This window comes from Glycine max, chromosome 18 (assembly GCF_000004515.6).
Source record: "Glycine max cultivar Williams 82 chromosome 18, Glycine_max_v4.0, whole genome shotgun sequence".
NCBI classification, from domain to species: domain Eukaryota; kingdom Viridiplantae; phylum Streptophyta; class Magnoliopsida; order Fabales; family Fabaceae; genus Glycine; species Glycine max.
Genome location: NC_038254.2, coordinates 745,625 through 763,456, shown reverse-complemented (window position 1 = coordinate 763,456; position 17,832 = coordinate 745,625). Strand labels below are relative to the sequence as shown.

Below are 17,832 nucleotides of genomic sequence, written 5' to 3'. Positions count from 1 at the left end.
TGAAATGAATTTTCTCGTTGTCCATCTTACCTTTTATTTCCCATTTCCAAAAATAATATAAGATGCCATCTTCAGTGAATTCTTAGCTGACAAAACAGAGGTGATTTTTTTATATTTCTTGTCCCCTCACTTTTTCTTCATAAATTCCTGTCTCATGTATTTTTCCAAAACAGAAGCTGGTTTTCATTATCTGTTTTCTTCCCACCCTATGCAAATTGCAAACCATAAATTTCCCACTAATAAAATAAACGGCAACCTCTTCTACCTCATCACCGATAGTAATATATTAATACATATATTTTTATAACAAATGGCTATAATTCATTTTTTATCACATTATTTAAATCGTTCAAGAATCGAGGCAAACATGAGTCTAGAACATCTTAAATAAATGTAATTTAAGTAATTTATTTTAAGTTTTTTTATGTTAATTAATCTCTATAATGTCACACAATAATTAACAATTTATATATTTTTATTTAATGATATAGTTTTAAGTAATACTTAAATTGTGTTTTCAAATAATTCTTAAATAATAAGAATATTTTTGTTCATAAATAACAATTACTTATATGAACAGTCAGGAAGTTAACTTCAAATAATCTAACATGACACATGAATCTCTTCCAATAATTAAAAAAAAAATAAACAATAATATTTAAAAATAAACAACTCGTTAAACAACCAACCTTAAAAATACCCTTGTGCCTACTATTCGAAAGATGTTTTCTAAAGACAACAAAACTATAAGACATATGACCCTAATAACTGAGGGAAATTAAGGTCTAAACATTAAAATCAGAAAGAAGGCCCAAGTCACACAGAGGTAAACCAGAAGGCTTTTTAGTCCTTTAGCCTCGACTGAATATAACTATTCTGATACACCAAAATTGCATGTTACATAGATATCGTGGCTAAAAATAGTCCCCCCAAAACCCTTTTTAAAAACAAAACCGTAACACCATACAAGCCAAAGCATATAATACTTCAAATATACAAAAGTTCCACTTACTGGCTTTTAGAAATGCACCTGCACCGCAACATATTCCAGAAGTATAGTAGAAAGTAGAAGCACTGTTTGTTTTCCCTAGGTTATCTCAGTATAGTACACACAGTTTTTGGCTTTTGCATATTTTGACAAGCAGCAGCCTCACTCACTTTACCTGGGATGCCTGAACAATCTTCCCACTCAGTTCAGTTCACTTTTTTTTAATAGTGTCATATATTTTCAATCTAAAGCCACCCAACGTGTCCCTTATCTTTCGGCATTAAACTTAAAAAAAACTGCATCACTGTTCCAATTTCCCATAACTATACTTTATGTACCTTAATTCTTTAACAAGTAGAATAGCTTCGGGTTTCATGTACAAACGAACATTTAAAATAAAATAAAGTTTGCAAAAGCATTCAATCCTTTCTTTTATAAAATCAAATTTGTGAATCATTAGATTTCCTTTAAAATTCATATATATTATTTTGAACTGAAATTCAAACATGAGTTATTGTAGCTAGGTAGGATCAAACAAAACCAAAGGGATATATACTAACGTACGCCACAGGGACCGTTAGCTGTGCGGCGCCAATATTCGTTGGTGTTGTGCTCTCTCTCTCTCTCTCTCTCTTTTTGTGTCTTTCCTTTGATATTTTTTAACTCTCCTTAACTTATTATAACCCAACAAACAAACCCAACCTTTTTTTGAACTCACTAACACAAGCACTGATCCTAACTTGGCCCTCTTTTCTGTATCTCTCACAAAAATGGATAATGGTTGTTTCTCTTCCCCAAAGCGTGATTTTCCTGCTGGTCTGAGAGTTCTGGTTGTGGATGATGATCCTACGTGGCTCAAGATCCTTGAGAAGATGCTAAAGAAGTGCAATTATGAAGGTTGGTATGTTTTAAGTCATGACTCATGAGTGGTTCCTTTTGCTTCCACACACTGCGACTTTTGTTATGTGCTAAGTTACCAATATTAGTTTGATGTACTAAATATCTATAAAATTGATATAAAAAATTCTTGTACACTGTTACTATGCAGTCTAAGAGATCATGCGTTTCCAGGTTTTGGTTTAATTTTTTGAAGCTTTAGTGTGTGATAGGTCGTGGTCATATTGTCACGGATCAGTCAGTTTCTAAGGAATGTGCTCCTTTTTTTAGGGGGAAAAACATCCTTCTTTTAAGCATGTAAACTGGTGACATTTAAATAGCTAGTTTTTTTTTTGGTGGAAATTTAAATAGCTAGTTAATGTTAATTACTCACGTTTTTGCAGCATTTTTTTATAGCTATATTTTTTATAAAAAAAAATGGGAATTTTAGCTATTACTAGTACTTGATAAATTGATATTTCAACTTTTTAAAGGACCACCCTTTTCATGTTTCAAGAAGCAAAAACTTGAATTGCAGAGAAGTTCAGATTGCGAAGTTATTATTAGTCCTTAGATGGGGCAGGTTATAATTAGATTATTAGCTCCGGTTCTATCTTCTGTGTTGCCATGTCTGTTAATATTAAAAAATCTAGAGAGTAGCATAAAAAAGTTCCCTTATCGAATTTGATTCTTTCTAGTCTAAATTTACTGTCTTTTGGCCTTGTCTATTATATGGTATCTCAGGAATTAATATTCCATCCACTCTCTCATCCATTAATAACATGCACTAAACTCACTTAGATTGGACATTTGTCCTCAGTAGATTGCAAAAAAATTGCTGTCATAAATGGAAGGTAGAGATTTTAGTGCTTATGTAGTTATATATGATTCAGATGAAAACACCAATAGAAGCACAATCCAAATGAGTAATATTTGCAATAAGATGTTATATTATATGAAGAGACATCTGAGTGTTAGTCTAAATGTCATAGGTAGCATTAAGAGCTTGTGTCTCTCAGGTTATGTGATCTTTACATCATGCAACAGTGATCATGAACTTGGGTAATATGAGAGATATCAGTAACTGGAGACTTTTAAAGGTTTTGTTATGTCAACATCTTTACTGGTTTTCAGTCCCCTATCTGTGTTTTTTTCTTCTTTTTTTTTTCTGTGATCTGTCTCTCTGTTTGTATGAATGAGATTTCATACAAGTAGCAAACTTTGGAAAGCAAGCACGCATCTTATGTCCTTTTATGTATTCTCTGTTATGATGGCTGATTTCTTAATGCTATTCTGACTCTTCTCTATCATTTGCATCAGTGACCACATGTTGTTTAGCAAGGCATGCTCTAAGCTTGCTTCGTGAACGGAAGGATGGATATGATATAGTGATCAGCGATGTAAACATGCCTGACATGGATGGTTTTAAACTTCTTGAGCATGTTGGGCTTGAGATGGATCTTCCTGTCATTAGTCAGTTCTCTATCAATAATATATTCAAGTTTTTAGTTGTATCATATCATTGTAATCCTTTGATCACATTGATTGAAACTCCAAGCTCTGACAAGTCACACTTTACAATGCTGTTCAGTGATGTCTGTGGATGGGGAAACAAGCAAGGTGATGAAAGGTGTTCAACATGGAGCCTGTGATTATCTCCTTAAGCCTATAAGGATGAAAGAACTGAGAAACATATGGCAGCATGTCTTCAGAAAAAAGATACATGAGGCAAAAGAATTTGAAAGTTTTGAGAGCATTCACTTGATGAGAAATGGATCAGAGCTATCAGATGATGGGAACCTGTTTGCTGTAGAAGATGTTACCTCATCAAAGAAAAGAAAAGATGCTGATAGCAAACACGATGACAAAGAATGTTTGGATCCATCATCCACCAAGAAAGCTAGAGTAGTCTGGTCTGTAGATCTTCATCAGAAGTTTGTTAAAGCAGTGAATCAGATTGGATTTGATAGTAAGTTTCTTTTCAAAGTTCTGCATAAAGTGTTATTTGCAATCATCACTGTGACTTCTATAAATCTTGTTATGCTTCCTAGATGAATTAAAGCGTGACTGCCAGGCATAATCTTTTGTTGCATGTAGTCATCTTATATCTTGAACGCACACAAAAAAAAATTGTAACAAATAATTTCTGTTTGGCAGAAGTGGGGCCCAAGAAAATACTAGATCTGATGAATGTCCCATGGCTGACTAGAGAGAATGTTGCTAGCCACTTGCAGGTGATGCTATATTTTCACACCAGTATGTTATACTTAGACTATAGAGAAAGAAACATGTATACTTTCTTTCATTCAGATGAGCATCTAGATTCTTAATATTTTTTATTGTATGCATGATTACATCTCATTTATATCACCGTTTGGTAGACTTAGAATCACAACAAAGCTTCACTTTAATACAATAGGGTGTAAGTGTAACCTCCAAACCATAGGTCCTGTACAAATGTTTCGTAGAAATATTACAACTTAACACGTTACTCAGCATGTCCATCTCCATCTAATGTAGGTTTTGTTACTCAAACTTGCACACCAAGAAGATACAGATCCTCTCATAAATTCAATAAAGCAAAATAATAGGATAGAAAAATGGCAAAACTTATATACAGTTCCTTATGTTCTGTTTGTACTATTTACTAATCAAAATTGAAGTTTCATCTCGATAATCTGCACAATTCTTTAATGCAAACCTTTATTACTATGATGAAACTGCAATTCTAATTAGATAACAACACAAACATCTATAGAACTGTATCTAAGTTTTGTCCATAGAAGAAATGTATGTTTCTATAATGTTTCATAAGTTTGAAACCAAGGTTCTTACTAAGAAATCTTTAATTATGCAGAAATACAGGCTTTATTTGAGTAGGATTCAGAAAGAAAACGATCAGAGATCTTCCTCAAGTGGAATGAAGCATTCAGATTTTCCTTCAAAAGATATGGGAAGTTTTGGTTTTCAGAACTCAGTAATCAAGCAACAAAATGATGTTGCAATTGACAACTACAATCATTCAGATGGATCATTACAACTTCAGAATGTGGAAACTAAAAGTCATGAAGCTGATCCCAAGGGAATTGTTTCACAGTCCACCATAGCAAAAAAAGGAAGGATTTTGACTGGTAACATTGCTGACACGAACATGAGAGAGAGTTTAAGGGTTGGCCTTAATCAAACTTTTCCCCCTCTAGAGTCAGAAGGAAACCATGCAGTGTTTGATTGTTCCATGCCAACACCATACTCTTGGACTGAAGTTCCACACATGCAACTCAAAGAAGAACACAAGTCACTTGTTTATTTAGAAGATAGCTTCAATCAGTTGCCATTACATGGTAAGCAGCAGCAACACATCCATGTGGATCAATCACAATCAGTTGCTTCAATTAGTTCCGCTCCCTCAATAACCGAGGAAGAGGCTGCTGCTTGTATAGAACCAAAACCTTGTTTGCAGATTACAACAATGATTATGCCAGTTCTGTGAGTTCAATAGGGAATGCAGTTGCCACCTTTCCTATTCAACCAGGAAGTCTTATTATGAATGGTCAATCTTCAGAACGCATTTCCACTACAACTTCTGGATTGAAAACACAGGAATATAATAATCTCAGTAGCATTTCTGATCAGGAAATTTACCAAAGAAACCTTTTGGGATGTGAGGCAGCTTCTGCGTCATTGGACGAGGACTTGCATTTCTATTGGCTAGAAGGCGAATGCTATAATAATATGAACTTTGGTCTGCAGAATATAGGAATGTCTGAATATTATGATCCAGGACTTATTTCAGAAGCTCCAATCCACTTATATGATTCAGCTGATTACTCAGTTATGGATCAAGGTCTATTCATAGCATGATTTGCTTTGCCTTTCCTGCATCTTCAACAAAAATCATAATTCACTCATGAAAGGACAATTTAGTGTTTCTTGTAGCTAACTACTGCTTTATTGGAGAATTTCAACCTCAAGGGTTGGGGTATTCTTTTTCCAATCATCGAGGATTTGGATATATATTGCAGTATGTATAAAAATGGGTGCTGACAAGTATTGAGCTTAATTAATGACCTTGCTTCCTTCTTATTTTATTCTTGCCTAAAGTAAAGAAATAAAAATGCCAACTCACATTACTTTCTACATATTATTGTTGAATGAAAATGAGCACCGTTTGAGTTTTTACAAAATAAAATGGACTCAAATAATTTGTTAAGACTCGCATAAAATTTACTAACAATAATGTAATGAAAAGAACGTGTAAACAAGATGATAACATTCTTATAAGAAATGTGTGAAGCAGGAATAGTTTAATTGCATATTATAGTGTAAATTGTAAATAACAGATTGCCTCCAGCCAAACACATGCAAAGTCTTGCCTCAAGGGAACTTGAGTATATTTAATGATGTACATTTTCACATGATAATCATATGCTAGTACTGGCTGAAAAACAGGAGCCGTGCGCATTTATCACGGTAACTTACTTTAAAGTGATTGGTTGGAAGAGTAGTTTTAGAAGCAAGCAATGACCAGAAAATGTTAAACAGAGAAGCTTAAAGAGATTTTTATCAACATTAATAAGGGTAATAAATGTTTAAAGTATAAATCATTATTTTCTTAAATTTACAAGAATGAACACGACTTTCCTTTTAGGTAGGAAGTATTACCTTTTGGTCTATGGGGGACAAAAAGAGAAAAGGGAACGCCGCACATACATGAACCGCACTCCTTTATGTACGGGTAAAATTCTTAAAACACACGCTCCCAGAAAAAATATATTAATGTCCTCGACACTTAATATTTGAATGGTTCGTAACAAAGTGGCGAATCACAAAGTTGTATGCAACTAAAGGTATACAAGTCCTATCTATCTTTACGTATATAGCCTAAACCTATTTTTTTACAAACTTAGGGTTTAACATATATGTTAATGCTCCTAGGTCAAAACTTATTGAGTCCTAGATATAACTAACAAAGACTACAAAATTTTCCTTCTAAATGTGAAAACACATCGGGGTATTTGAGGCTGTCTAAACACCACTAGTGTTTTAGTCTCTTCGACAGCTTTTTCTTCAAATCACAGGCACAGTCAGATGCTCCTTGTTCTCATTGCTGAATATTTGGTGAAGCATTTTCTCTTGTGGTATTTGATGATGAAGTTACTGGTCGCCATGCTGTTCGGTAGTTTTTTTCTGCAGTACGTTTGGAGGTGCTGATAGGAGGCTTCCATGAATTTCCTAAGCTTCTGTCCTGAACTGTGCTAGAACTAGAACTCGCTTTCCTCCCAAGTTTTGGTGACTGGGGCAGTGTAAGTGAGATCTGGAAAAGAACAAATAAATAAAATTAAAGGTCAAAACAAAAGAAAATGGAAATACAATATTATAAATCACAAGTTGAAAGCATCACCCAGAATCAAAGAAAATGCAATACAATAATATAAATCACAAGTTGAAAGCATCTCCAGGTAGGAATGAACCGACAGAGATTAATGGTTGACAGATTATGTGGAACTATGATGATCATTGGTCATAAAGCCTTTGTAAAGTGAACAGAATTGATTGACAAGCAACATCCTTTAGAACATAAATAAAAAATCCACAAACAAGGATTTATGGCTAATCCAGCACTGAAGCATCCAGATGAGTAAACAAAAGTGCATTTAGTCAACGGTTCAACAAAATTTATGGTTGTTGTTGCTGTTAAATAGCATTTAGTCGATGGAATTACTTTCAACAACAGAAGTAATAAGTAAATATACCTTTCTAGTCTGATTGCTTGGAGATTGTGATCCACCAGGCTTGTCTTCGTTTAGTTTGGATATAGAGCCACTGCGCTGCCGCAGCTTCTTGTGATCATGCTCTGTTTTACCCTGCATCAACATCAAATTAAAGATGTTAAATAACCTTTTTATTAAGCAATAAAGAGCATTTGAAACTGAATTATGAAGCTGTGTCTTGACTCTTGACTAACTCCTTTTTTCCTAAATTGTAGTGCCTTAGGGCCATCAGCACAAAAGAAAAAAGAAACATACATATTTAAGAATTACTGCTTATGTATCAGATCAAATTCCAGCTTTATGACATTTCCCTATCGGTTATTGGCACCAATAGTTTTCCCTAGAGAAAAGGTAAATCATGTACCAGAAGAGCTATTATTATAAAATTATTCACCTTGAGAGTCCGTTGCAACTTAACTTTCTCTTCTTCCTTGGATTTAGTTTCATCCATCCTCTGCAAGAACTGAAATACAAAAAAAGGGGGGGGGGGGGGGGGGGGGAAGCCAGTAAGACCTATAGTTCTACCATAAATTGCACAGCTAATGTAAGGGGCAAGGAAAAGAACTTGCCTCTTTGCGTTTAACTGCTCTTTCTTCACTTCTGAATCTAAAAGGTGTAGATATGGTAGCTGATTGGGGGTTGCTTTTGGTGGGGCCTGAAGATTTCAGGCAGCTGTTCCCACATTTATGCAACAACCAAAAAAAAAAAGTATAAATGAGACCTCACATATTTTTAAGGATGTTTAAACTTTTTATTCTGAATTTCAAATAGTAAAAGCAAGCTTGGTAGGAAAAGTTTGTAGCTCTTAATGGAGCAGCAAACAGAGATTCATTAAATGTAGCAACCCAAAAAAGTGTACATTAAAAAAAAATAGCAACTAGTTAAATGCTCTTACTCAAAAGAAATGGAGGAGGAAGGTTTTGCATTTGCTGTAAGAGCTCCAGATACAGACTTATTAAGTGGTCTTTCAGTCCTGACATACACAAATCTGATGTGTCAGGGAAATTTTCTAATGATACACACACACAGTTGAAGCCATAGCTCACAAGGAAGATATTTGAACACAACATAAAAAAAGGAGGCTCAGAAGACAACATACCTTCTACCCTGAGAAGGGGGATTTGCTGAAGCTTGATTTAGCAAACCATGAGATACCTAAAGAAGGGGGAAAAAATCTTTAGCAACCAGCATAATTTGCTAGCAAGAGTACCATTTCAAATGTTTTTAATTTCCTCAGAAAAACCACTGATGTAAATGTAGGTACAAACAAAAAGTGGATATGTCAATACCTTAGTGGATGTCCGCAACACCCCTGGATTATTTTTGGAAATGTTAGAATGATTTTTTTTAATTCCGTTCTGTTCCAACACTGAAGCTGTTTTACTTGTTTCACCTGCACCAGAAGGCAGATTGATTGACATGTGGAGTGACCTTTTAGTTGGTCTCTTCTCCACTGAGTTTCCAACAGATTTCATACTTTTTGCAGCAAAGTTTATTCCATTTCTGGGTTTAGCAGCTACAGTATCTGTTTTGCTTGTCATACCGGCACCAGATGGGAGATTGATTGACATGCGAAGTGATGGTGCAGTTATTCTTTTCTTCTCAACCAACCCTCTAACAGACTTCTTACTTGTTGAAAAATTGTTTGTGCCATTTCTGGACTGTGAAGCAGTTGCAGTTCTTTTGCGTGTTTCACCGGTACCAGATGGAAGATTGATTGACATGCGGACTGACTGTGCAATTAGTCTCTTCTTCTCAACTGAGTCTCCAACAGACTTCTTACCTTTTGGACCACTGTTTATTCCGCTTCTGGGTAGCACAGCAGCCTTCCTTTCATCAGGAGAACGAGAATGTTTGGCAACCACAGTTTTGGTTGATAATTTCGGAGAAGAGTTTGCTTCTCTTCCCTTGACAGACAAAGTTAAAACTTCCTGACCAACAGCACCCTGCAGCATATGTATGATAAATGTAAAGAGTTGCAACAATTATAAATTTAGCCATCAGAAGAAACAAAAGGAAATAACATAAAAACAAAGAAGGAAAAGCATAGATTTACATGATCAGGTGTCTTCTCTTCTGCAGGGACAGCAATATATGTATTGTCCTCAACATGATGAAGCTGGTTAGAATAAGAATTAGCAACAAATGTGCAACTTTCCACGTTAAGATCTGTATCAGTGCGAGGATGTGGCACATCCTCTGCTCCTTTCACATTGGAAATGTCCAAATGACTTTGTCCGGCATCACATTTATGTTGGTCAGTATCAGCACATTCAACAACTTGGTAATTAGCAGTTTCATTATCCAGCTGTTCATTGGCGGCCACAACATTTGCCACATTTGAACTCGTCCCAAAGGATGAATCAGCACAGTTTCCTTCGTGAACTTGTGCCTCAAAAGTTCCATTAGCCTGAGCATTTGCTTCTGGGATCAATGCAGCTGCTCTCTCTGCAGCTGCTCTCTTGTAATGAGCCTCAAAGTAGGCTTTCTTCGCGGCAACAGAACCCGGCTTGGAATATTTCTCAGCTTCTTCTACATAGCGATTGTGTGAAAATGTTGACCATTTCTCCCAATCCAGGCCTTCTGTCATAAACCTCCCAAAAGAGATAGATTCTCCAAGCGCACGAATAGGGTTACCCTGGAATCACAGAAAATTTAAAATTAAATAAATAAATACCAATATATATAACAAGTCACCACAGACTCAACAACGGAGAAGAAACTGCAAAATCGTAATATTGATATAAATCTTAAATTAAAATTAAAAAAAAAAAAAAAAGTATCCGTAACATTGGTGAATTTACCAGCGACATCGAAACCCATGCGTGATTGCTATCCTCGACAAAAACAACGTGAGTTTGAATTATAGAAATTTTCAGAACTTTGGCAAAGGAATCCATAACCCGATAAATCGGAATGAAAAAAAAAATGAAGGCGGCGAGAAGTTCTTCAGTTCAGTTCATGGTATAATTATATGAACGTTTTTAACCGAATAGTTAAGTTGCAGCAGAAAACGCAATTCTAAATTCTAAAATTCCAAAATCGAAACAAAATGCAGTTACGGACACTCTAACCTCTCTCTCTCTCTCATTCTCTCAACAACCAAAAACCAAACATAGCACAACACCATTTCTCAGTAACCAACCGAACAAAAAAAAAACAGAAAAAGTTGAGATTACGAAACCAAAAAAAAAAAAAAAACTCACGTCGCAACAAGTAGCCTCTGCGGGAGTGGAGAAGGATCGAACAAGACACGCCGATGATTCAGCCATAACCCAAAGCAAAACCCTTACTCGACAAACAAACAAACAAACAACTCTAACCACATTCAGAAGACTGAACCTAAACTCTGGTGCTTCAGAAATTAATGTGAATCACAAATTAAACGGTCCAATAAATATAAATTCCCAATACACAAAATCTCAATGGCACCGCCTACTGGATATTGTTTGAGTAACGCTGAGGTTTTTTTAATTTTACTTTGGTATTTATACTGACTCGCTAGGCTCCTTGGTTGGAGTATGAATTGGACCCGACGTGGATTCTGTCCCTAATATGAATCTTCGTCTCATTCTGAAAATAAAGGACACTTTCTCCCATTCGTTTGAAGAGAAAAATATTCAAGAAAAAAAATATTAAAATCATATAAGATTTATATTTTTATACTTTATCTTAAAAATTTTATATCGCAATTTTTTTTTCACTCTACTTAACATATACTCTATTTTTAATTTTATTTTGGTATGGATTCCGCTACGGATTTGGCCCACAAGTTTGAATTATTTCGTGCTAATCTTATTTTCCCTAACGTCTAGTTTTCCTATTTTTTTTCCTTTTATTTTGTCGTTTTTGGCCGTTAGATTTGTTTGCTGTTGCATTTAACATTCCATTTTTCAATTACCAAAAAACAAATTCCATTTTATCTAAATATAATTTGTGATGGATTGAATGATTATCGAAAAGTGGAGAAATGGAATGTTAGTAACATACTGTATTTGTTAATGCAATTTTAAAAACAAATTATGATTGAAATTTATCGTAAACTGTAAATTTATAAGACTCATTGTTTCACTAAATTTTATAATTTCTAATAAATTTTAATTAATAATAAAAATATTTTTAAAAAATATATTATTAATGTCTCAATACTGAGAAAATATTAAGTTGTATATAGTATAGGTGTGTTCGAAAAAAAAAATGCTATAATGTTAATCAATTTTTAGTTTTATTGTAATTGTTTTATAAAGAAATAATTTGTTATAAATAATAATTTATGACTAGATAATATTATAATTTTTTTACATTATTAGTGGATTATTCGTTTATTGTGTGTTGACTAAACAAACAAATAACTTTATTCACGGTCCAAACAATAAGTAGCTTCCTAAAAAATAATTTGTAAGATCATATTAACCAAATCCAATATTGTTTATGCTAACTTTAGTAGGATTGTTATTATGGTTTGAATTTGGACCAAGAAAATATGAGCGGGGGCAAATCTAAAGCAAGTATAGATAAAAAAAAATAATGTCCAACGGCCATTTCTGCAATTATTGTTGTTCCATCTAGGCCAACCCAACAACGTGCTGTTTGATGCATACTTTTTAATAATGATTAAGTGATTTTTTATGCAGAACGATTAAGTGATTAACCATTGTTTAAACACAATGCTATTGACATGATTTTATCATGTTCTTAATGAAATATTATATTAATTTTTAATCATTATTTCTAATTAATGATTAACAAAATTGTCTTACAAGAATGATATATGAACACTTCCATTTTACAAACACTTTATTAACAAAATTATTTTTCTTTATTTCCTTCTTATAACACAATATTAATTATTTATTATATTTATATTTTTCTCTCTTTCTCTTCTTAAAATGTTAAATAGCATGGACTGGTCCATCCAACATTTCCCATTGTTTTAATAAAATTTACTTTTGTATTATAAATTCATTTGGTTCCTTTTTTAATATGTAAAACTTTTATTCCGTACATTCTTTTTTTTTTTCCTTAATGGCACATGGCTTGATTTGTTTAGATATTTTGTTTTAAGAAAATCTCAATTATGAACATTTTCAAACCTTCTATATTGAGAGTTCATTATAAATAGGTTAAAATCATAATTATTATACTATATTTGTTTATATTTTTATTTTGATATATTTATGATAAATATATGAATAAAATGTATGTTTATGATTTATTAAGAGTTAATGTACATTTAGTTATGAATACCGATGAGTTTAATTAATTCAACAAGGTGTATGAATTTTTTGTAAATTCATGTATAAAATAAATAGTTATGAATAGAAACATGTACCTGAGTTGCTTATTTTTTCAAGTTTAGAAAACAAATAACTATAAAAATTAAATTTCACGTGTTTTTTTTTTTTTTGCTGCAAGTAATGTTCAGAAGTTAAAAGTATAAGACAGTATATATTTTGGTTAAAAAAAAGACAGTATAATATTTAATCTATACTAATGTATATATTTAAAGACAATATGCATTTATTTATATTAATGTATACCTTTATTTCTTTTGGTGAATATAAACTATAAAATAGTTTTTATGATTTATTAAAATATATATATAAGACAATATTTTTTATATTTAGGATTAATAGCACAATGTATTTAAAAGTAAATTTTATTTGCACTTTTGATCTCTTAGGTATCACAATTGTATAATTTTAGTTCTTCAAATTTTAATTGTATTAATTGAGCCTATCATGTGATTTTAATCTTTCCTATTTCAATTGAACCAATTATATCCCTTATATATTGTCTTATGCGATTTTAGTCCTTCTTTTTATTAGATCAATACTATTCCTATTAACAGTTTATACACTGGAGGGATAAAAATTACACAATTATAATACTTTAGAATTCCAATTAAAACTTTAAAGACTAAATATCAATATTTGTTATACCTAAAAAAATCAATTTATACAATAGTGATATTTAGAAGAATAAAAGTATAATTAAACCTATGAATAATTATTATAATGAGCTTTTGATTGTGCAACTAATCTTTTTTTTTTAATTCTAACGTTTTAAAATTATTGACGCTTTAAGTGTTGTTTTATGTTGAGAATTAATTAACTTCTGACATATTATAGATAGTGCGTCTATTAGAGTAATTTTGGTTCTTAAAATTGTGAAGAATTAATATTTATGTTATAAAGGTCCCCTCAAATTCATTTTGCCAGTCAATATAGTCCACAACCTACCAAATGTTACATGAATAGTAATGTTTTTGTTGATTCTGTTAGACATAAGCATGTGCCTGGATTACATTTTAAAAAGTAAAGTTGGGTTAAACTTGTAAAGTTAAATTTAGTTAAAAGTGCGTTTAATGTAATTTGATTTAAATTTATGTTTGGAGGTTTTTAACGGAAAAAGAAAGAAAAGAGTAACTTTGGGATAAATCTCAGGTTGAGTAAAAATTATATTCAATTTAACCAAAAAATAATTTGTAAAACAAACAGATATAACTTTCCACGAAAAATCAATATTGTTCTAATATATCAAAAGTTTAACATCATTTATGAGTGAATCCAAAGGACGTTTACAAATAACTTCCTTCCTTAACCTACCAATACTCCTTTAAGAACAAAATCGTGACAAAACATTGAACATTAAAACAAACAATACCTTAAATTAAATGACTCTAAATTTAAGATTTGAGAGGAACAAATTTCTATTTGGATACCCAAATGTCAAACCAAATGCATCTTAAGTGATCCCAGCTTACACTTTTAAATTCATTATTTAAATAATTCGCACCATCTAAATAAAATAAAAACATTTTGTATGACAATATAGGTGAAAAAATAAATGAAAAGCAACAATTATTTTTCTAAATTGCTCTCCAAATGAGTTAATAATTTCAATTTAAGTGAGAATAATTAGGATGTATTTGATTTGCATTTTTATTTTCTGTTTTCATTTTTAAAAAATTATAATTCTAAAAATATGTTTAGTTTGACTTCTTGTTTTCTGTACTGAAAACAAAATTTTATTATTTTCATTTTCTGATTGTTTCCGATTTTCATTTTCATTGAAAATATTTTTAAAAATTCAACCAAATACATTTTGACTGAAAATGAAAACAGAAAACAATCAAATCAAACACCCCTTTAAGTTTTCGCACCCCCCAACCTTTTGCCATTAACGCAAGTTTTAGAATTTGTGAACATGGTTTATGAGTGAAAATTACCCCTTATTTACATATGTCATTTTAATTATACCATTATTTATTGTTGCAAGATTTTAATAGAGAAATGTAAGTGAAAAAAAGTATAATAAATATTAAACTTGGTTTAAAAAAAATATATCTACACATTTCACTATTTTTTAAAGGAAATCTTTCTATCAAACTATATAAAGACCATAAAAACAAAATGAATCATTGAACTTGGATATCAAGGATGCAGGAGTAGCTGATAGCCTTGGGTATGGTTATGTAGAGCACACCATCCTTAACCTCTGCCTTTATATTCTCAAACTGCACATTATCAGGCAAAGCAATCCTACTGCTGTACCTACCATAACTCTTAGCAGACCATTCCTCTTCCTCTTGTTGTAATTCCACAATCTCATTCTCTTGCTTCTTTTTTGGTGCCTTCTCAGCCTTGACCACAAGCATCTTTTCCTCCACCCACACCTTCACATCCTCCTTGTTCATCCCAGGCATATCAAACCTCATCTTGTATTCACCCTCACACTCTTCAATTTCCCATGGTGCCCTTCCCCTTCTTCGATACCCTCCCACTCCCTCACTTGGAAGGGGTGATGAAGGCCATTCAAGTGTGCTGAAAGCAAAAGGGTCCTCCATCATTCTCTCCATCGTCTCCATCATTTCTTGCACTGTCCTTGCCGTAGGAAATCGATCCCGCAACCCTGCTTTTATACAATTTCCCATGTTAACACATAGTCATATATTTAGTGCTAGGTAAAAAAAAAAAGAAAAAAATGGTAAATTAAGTCTGCACTAAGACAATAACATGGAAATATAAAGTTGGCCAAGGGGTTGAAAGAGAGTTTAAAGGTGAAGGCAAAAGGGAACGAAGAAAGGTTGTCAGTTTGAATCTCCCACTAACATTTATAAACAAAACTAGCTCAAAAAAAATCTAGGACAATAACGTAGCATATGTAAACACAAAAGAGCACCAGAAATCATATGATTTGGAACAATTTCAACTGGTAAATAGACATATGATTACTCTATGGTTCCATTTACTTCATTATGATCAATTTCTATCTAAAACATATATAGTCATACAAGAAAAATTTTAGAAAAAATGGGAATGGTCTTCTAACTTCTGTAATGTATAAAATTTCAACTCTGTAAACCGTGAAATTGGATTTAAAACATTTATTGAGGTATAGCATAAAAAACTAAGAAACTATAGGAGCATTACAAGAAGTTTGTAGCCGTATCTGAAATCAGTAGCTGATCGCAATACACGGTACTGTTTGCATGCAGATTTCTGTACCTCCTTTTCATCCTATTTGAGTTGAAGCAAAGCAGTCAGCAACAAAAACAGGACAATGAGAAATTAAGAAAGCACAGCCCAGTATAGTAATTAGTAATTACACAAGATCTCTTGTGTTTTTGGGAGAACTTACAAAGAGCTTATTTGGACATAAGAAAGTAGCTTATGACATTACTTGGCTGATTTACTTCAACAAGTTTCACATTGACATTTAACAAAACAAACTTTGTTGTGCTCCATACTAAGACAAACCAAGCATTATTCATTTTTAAAATGACAACAGTAAACATATTCCAATAAGAAAATATTCACATTGTTATAATAATTTATTTTGTTCAAGGTGGGCATTTGGTCTAGTGGTATGATTCTCGCTTAGGGTGCGAGAGGTCCCGAGTTCAATTCTCGGAACGCCCCATTTCTCCTTTCTTTTCTTTTAATCAATTTCATTATTAAAAAAAAAAAATCACTTCTTCCGTGTTAGTTGCCTCTGGTTACCAAATGCCAATGCAATAAAATATAAAACACGCTAATCAACATAATATGGACACAGAGAGATAGAAAAGTGGGGGAAAAGCTTACTCTGTAGATAACAGCAGCGAGATTTCTATCAAGGGTGTCTTTGTAGATATATTATCTTTAGCTGCAACCATTATTTTAGCAGTGGTGCTGCCTGATACGATACTAAGAGGGTACCAAAGCATAAATAAATAACAGGAAGGACTAAGATAAGATTAAAATTTAATTAAGAAATGGTATGGTGAAGAATACATTGGCCATGCGAATGAAGATGACGAATTTGGGATTGCCATCGTCTTCAATCTTGGGTAAAGGAGGAGGAGAATTGCGCTGAAATTGACGAGACATCATTCCCTTTTTGCCCTTGGCTTCAACCACAAACACTTGACGCTGTGGAAGAACCTTATAACTCTGCTGCTTTCGGATCGAAAACAGAGAGTGTCTCACCATCGGAGCATCGTCGTGGAAGAGTGAATTCGAGAGAGAAACACCAACGAGCCATTCCTACTGCCATTGATGATTGCAGACGAGACGACAGTCAATGACTTTTCCTTATCCATATGAATTTCTTGCTTTTATTTTTGTTTTGTCTTTTAATTGAAAAAAAAAAATAGTTGTAGTTACGACGAAAGGAGGCCATACACGTGGCAGAAGGAAACCCACATACCATATAAGAATTTCTCCTCCTTAAAATTATCAGATGTGACTTCATTAAAGTTTTTTTTTTTAATTTTAAGATTTAAAAAATATATATTGAATAAAAATATACTTTAAAATGTCATTGTGTTTTTACTTTTTCAAAAGTAAATGAAAACATTGATTTGTTGTTTTTAATTAGGATCTGCTTTTAAAATTTTCCAAATTTTAAAAAAACCTATTTTCACTTATTTTCTGTTTTATTTAAAAATAAAAACAGATAACATTCGAACCAAATCCTAATTTCTGGTTGTAGTTTCTGTTTCACAATTCACAGCCATAAATAATATTTTAGGGGAAACAGATAGTGAGTCAGCCTACATAAATGTCTAATTGTTTCCTTCTCATACTTCTCATTCCTCAATATAAGAAAATAAATACAAAAATACTAATTACTTAAAAATATTTTCACTTTTTATAAACATATTTTTATTCAATTTTGATTATTTTAAATTTTTTTTATCAATTTTATTTA

At 32.5% G+C, this 17,832-nt stretch overlaps 3 protein-coding genes and 1 non-coding gene across 8 annotated transcripts; 2 read left to right on the top strand and 2 right to left on the bottom strand.

The window, feature by feature from the left end:
• Nucleotides 1-1,517: 1,517 nt before the first annotated feature.
• Nucleotides 1,518-5,952, top strand: LOC100799877 (two-component response regulator ARR11-like). The gene is given in 6 exon segments (XM_014770949.3): nucleotides 1,518-1,885; nucleotides 3,185-3,337; nucleotides 3,456-3,833; nucleotides 4,022-4,098; nucleotides 4,722-5,313; nucleotides 5,316-5,952. Coding segments are annotated over 6 exon segments (1,737 nt in total). The 5' UTR covers nucleotides 1,518-1,758; the 3' UTR covers nucleotides 5,726-5,952.
• A 681-nt stretch (nucleotides 5,953-6,633) lies between these two features.
• Nucleotides 6,634-11,441, bottom strand: LOC100799349 (uncharacterized). 2 transcript variants are annotated; one of them, XM_003552744.5, is made up of 9 exons: nucleotides 10,842-11,441; nucleotides 9,692-10,273; nucleotides 8,925-9,581; nucleotides 8,735-8,790; nucleotides 8,531-8,608; nucleotides 8,205-8,307; nucleotides 8,030-8,098; nucleotides 7,618-7,728; nucleotides 6,634-7,178 (listed from the first exon to the last, which is right to left on the bottom strand). In XM_003552744.5, the coding sequence occupies exons 1-9, from the start codon at nucleotides 10,905-10,907 to the stop codon at nucleotides 6,966-6,968; spliced, it is 1,935 nt and encodes a 644-aa protein (XP_003552792.2). In that variant the 5' UTR covers nucleotides 10,908-11,441; the 3' UTR covers nucleotides 6,634-6,965. The 2 variants fall into 2 exon arrangements, with proteins under 2 accessions (XP_003552792.2, XP_006601908.1); XM_006601845.4 differs by lacking the exon at nucleotides 10,842-11,441 and adding an exon at nucleotides 10,440-10,788.
• Nucleotides 11,442-14,937: 3,496 nt separating this feature from the next.
• Nucleotides 14,938-17,232, bottom strand: LOC100798298 (small heat shock protein, chloroplastic). 4 transcript variants are annotated; one of them, XM_041011977.1, is made up of 4 exons: nucleotides 16,914-17,232; nucleotides 16,725-16,826; nucleotides 16,071-16,157; nucleotides 14,938-15,552 (listed from the first exon to the last, which is right to left on the bottom strand). In XM_041011977.1, the coding sequence occupies exons 1-4, from the start codon at nucleotides 16,952-16,954 to the stop codon at nucleotides 15,453-15,455; spliced, it is 330 nt and encodes a 109-aa protein (XP_040867911.1). In that variant the 5' UTR covers nucleotides 16,955-17,232; the 3' UTR covers nucleotides 14,938-15,452. The 4 variants fall into 4 exon arrangements, with proteins under 4 accessions (XP_040867911.1, XP_014625744.1, XP_014625745.1 ...); XM_014770258.3 differs by having other exon boundaries at nucleotides 14,938-15,549; XM_014770259.3 differs by lacking the exon at nucleotides 16,071-16,157 and having other exon boundaries at nucleotides 14,938-15,549; nucleotides 16,914-17,230.
• On the top strand, nucleotides 16,488-16,559 carry TRNAP-AGG (transfer RNA proline (anticodon AGG)). The gene has a single exon. It is a non-coding gene; the product is annotated as a tRNA-Pro (tRNA).
• Nucleotides 17,233-17,832: the final 600 nt, after the last annotated feature.

Bases quoted from the DNA above. Each gene is read 5' to 3' on its own strand.
- LOC100799349 (XM_006601845.4), bottom strand. From the start codon at position 10,535: ATGGATTCCTTTGCCAAAGTTCTGAAAATTTCTATAATTCAAACTCAC. The intron at 8,791-8,924 runs GTATTGACATAT...CCCCTTCTTTAG, and splicing joins TGTTGCGGACATCCACTAAG to GTATCTCATGGTTTGCTAAA. The intron at 8,099-8,204 runs GCAAGTTCTTTT...TTTGTATTTCAG, and splicing joins GAGCAGTTAAACGCAAAGAG to TTCTTGCAGAGGATGGATGA.
- LOC100798298 (XM_014770257.2), bottom strand. From the start codon at position 15,571: ATGGGAAATTGTATAAAAGCAGGGTTGCGGGATCGATTTCCTACGGCA.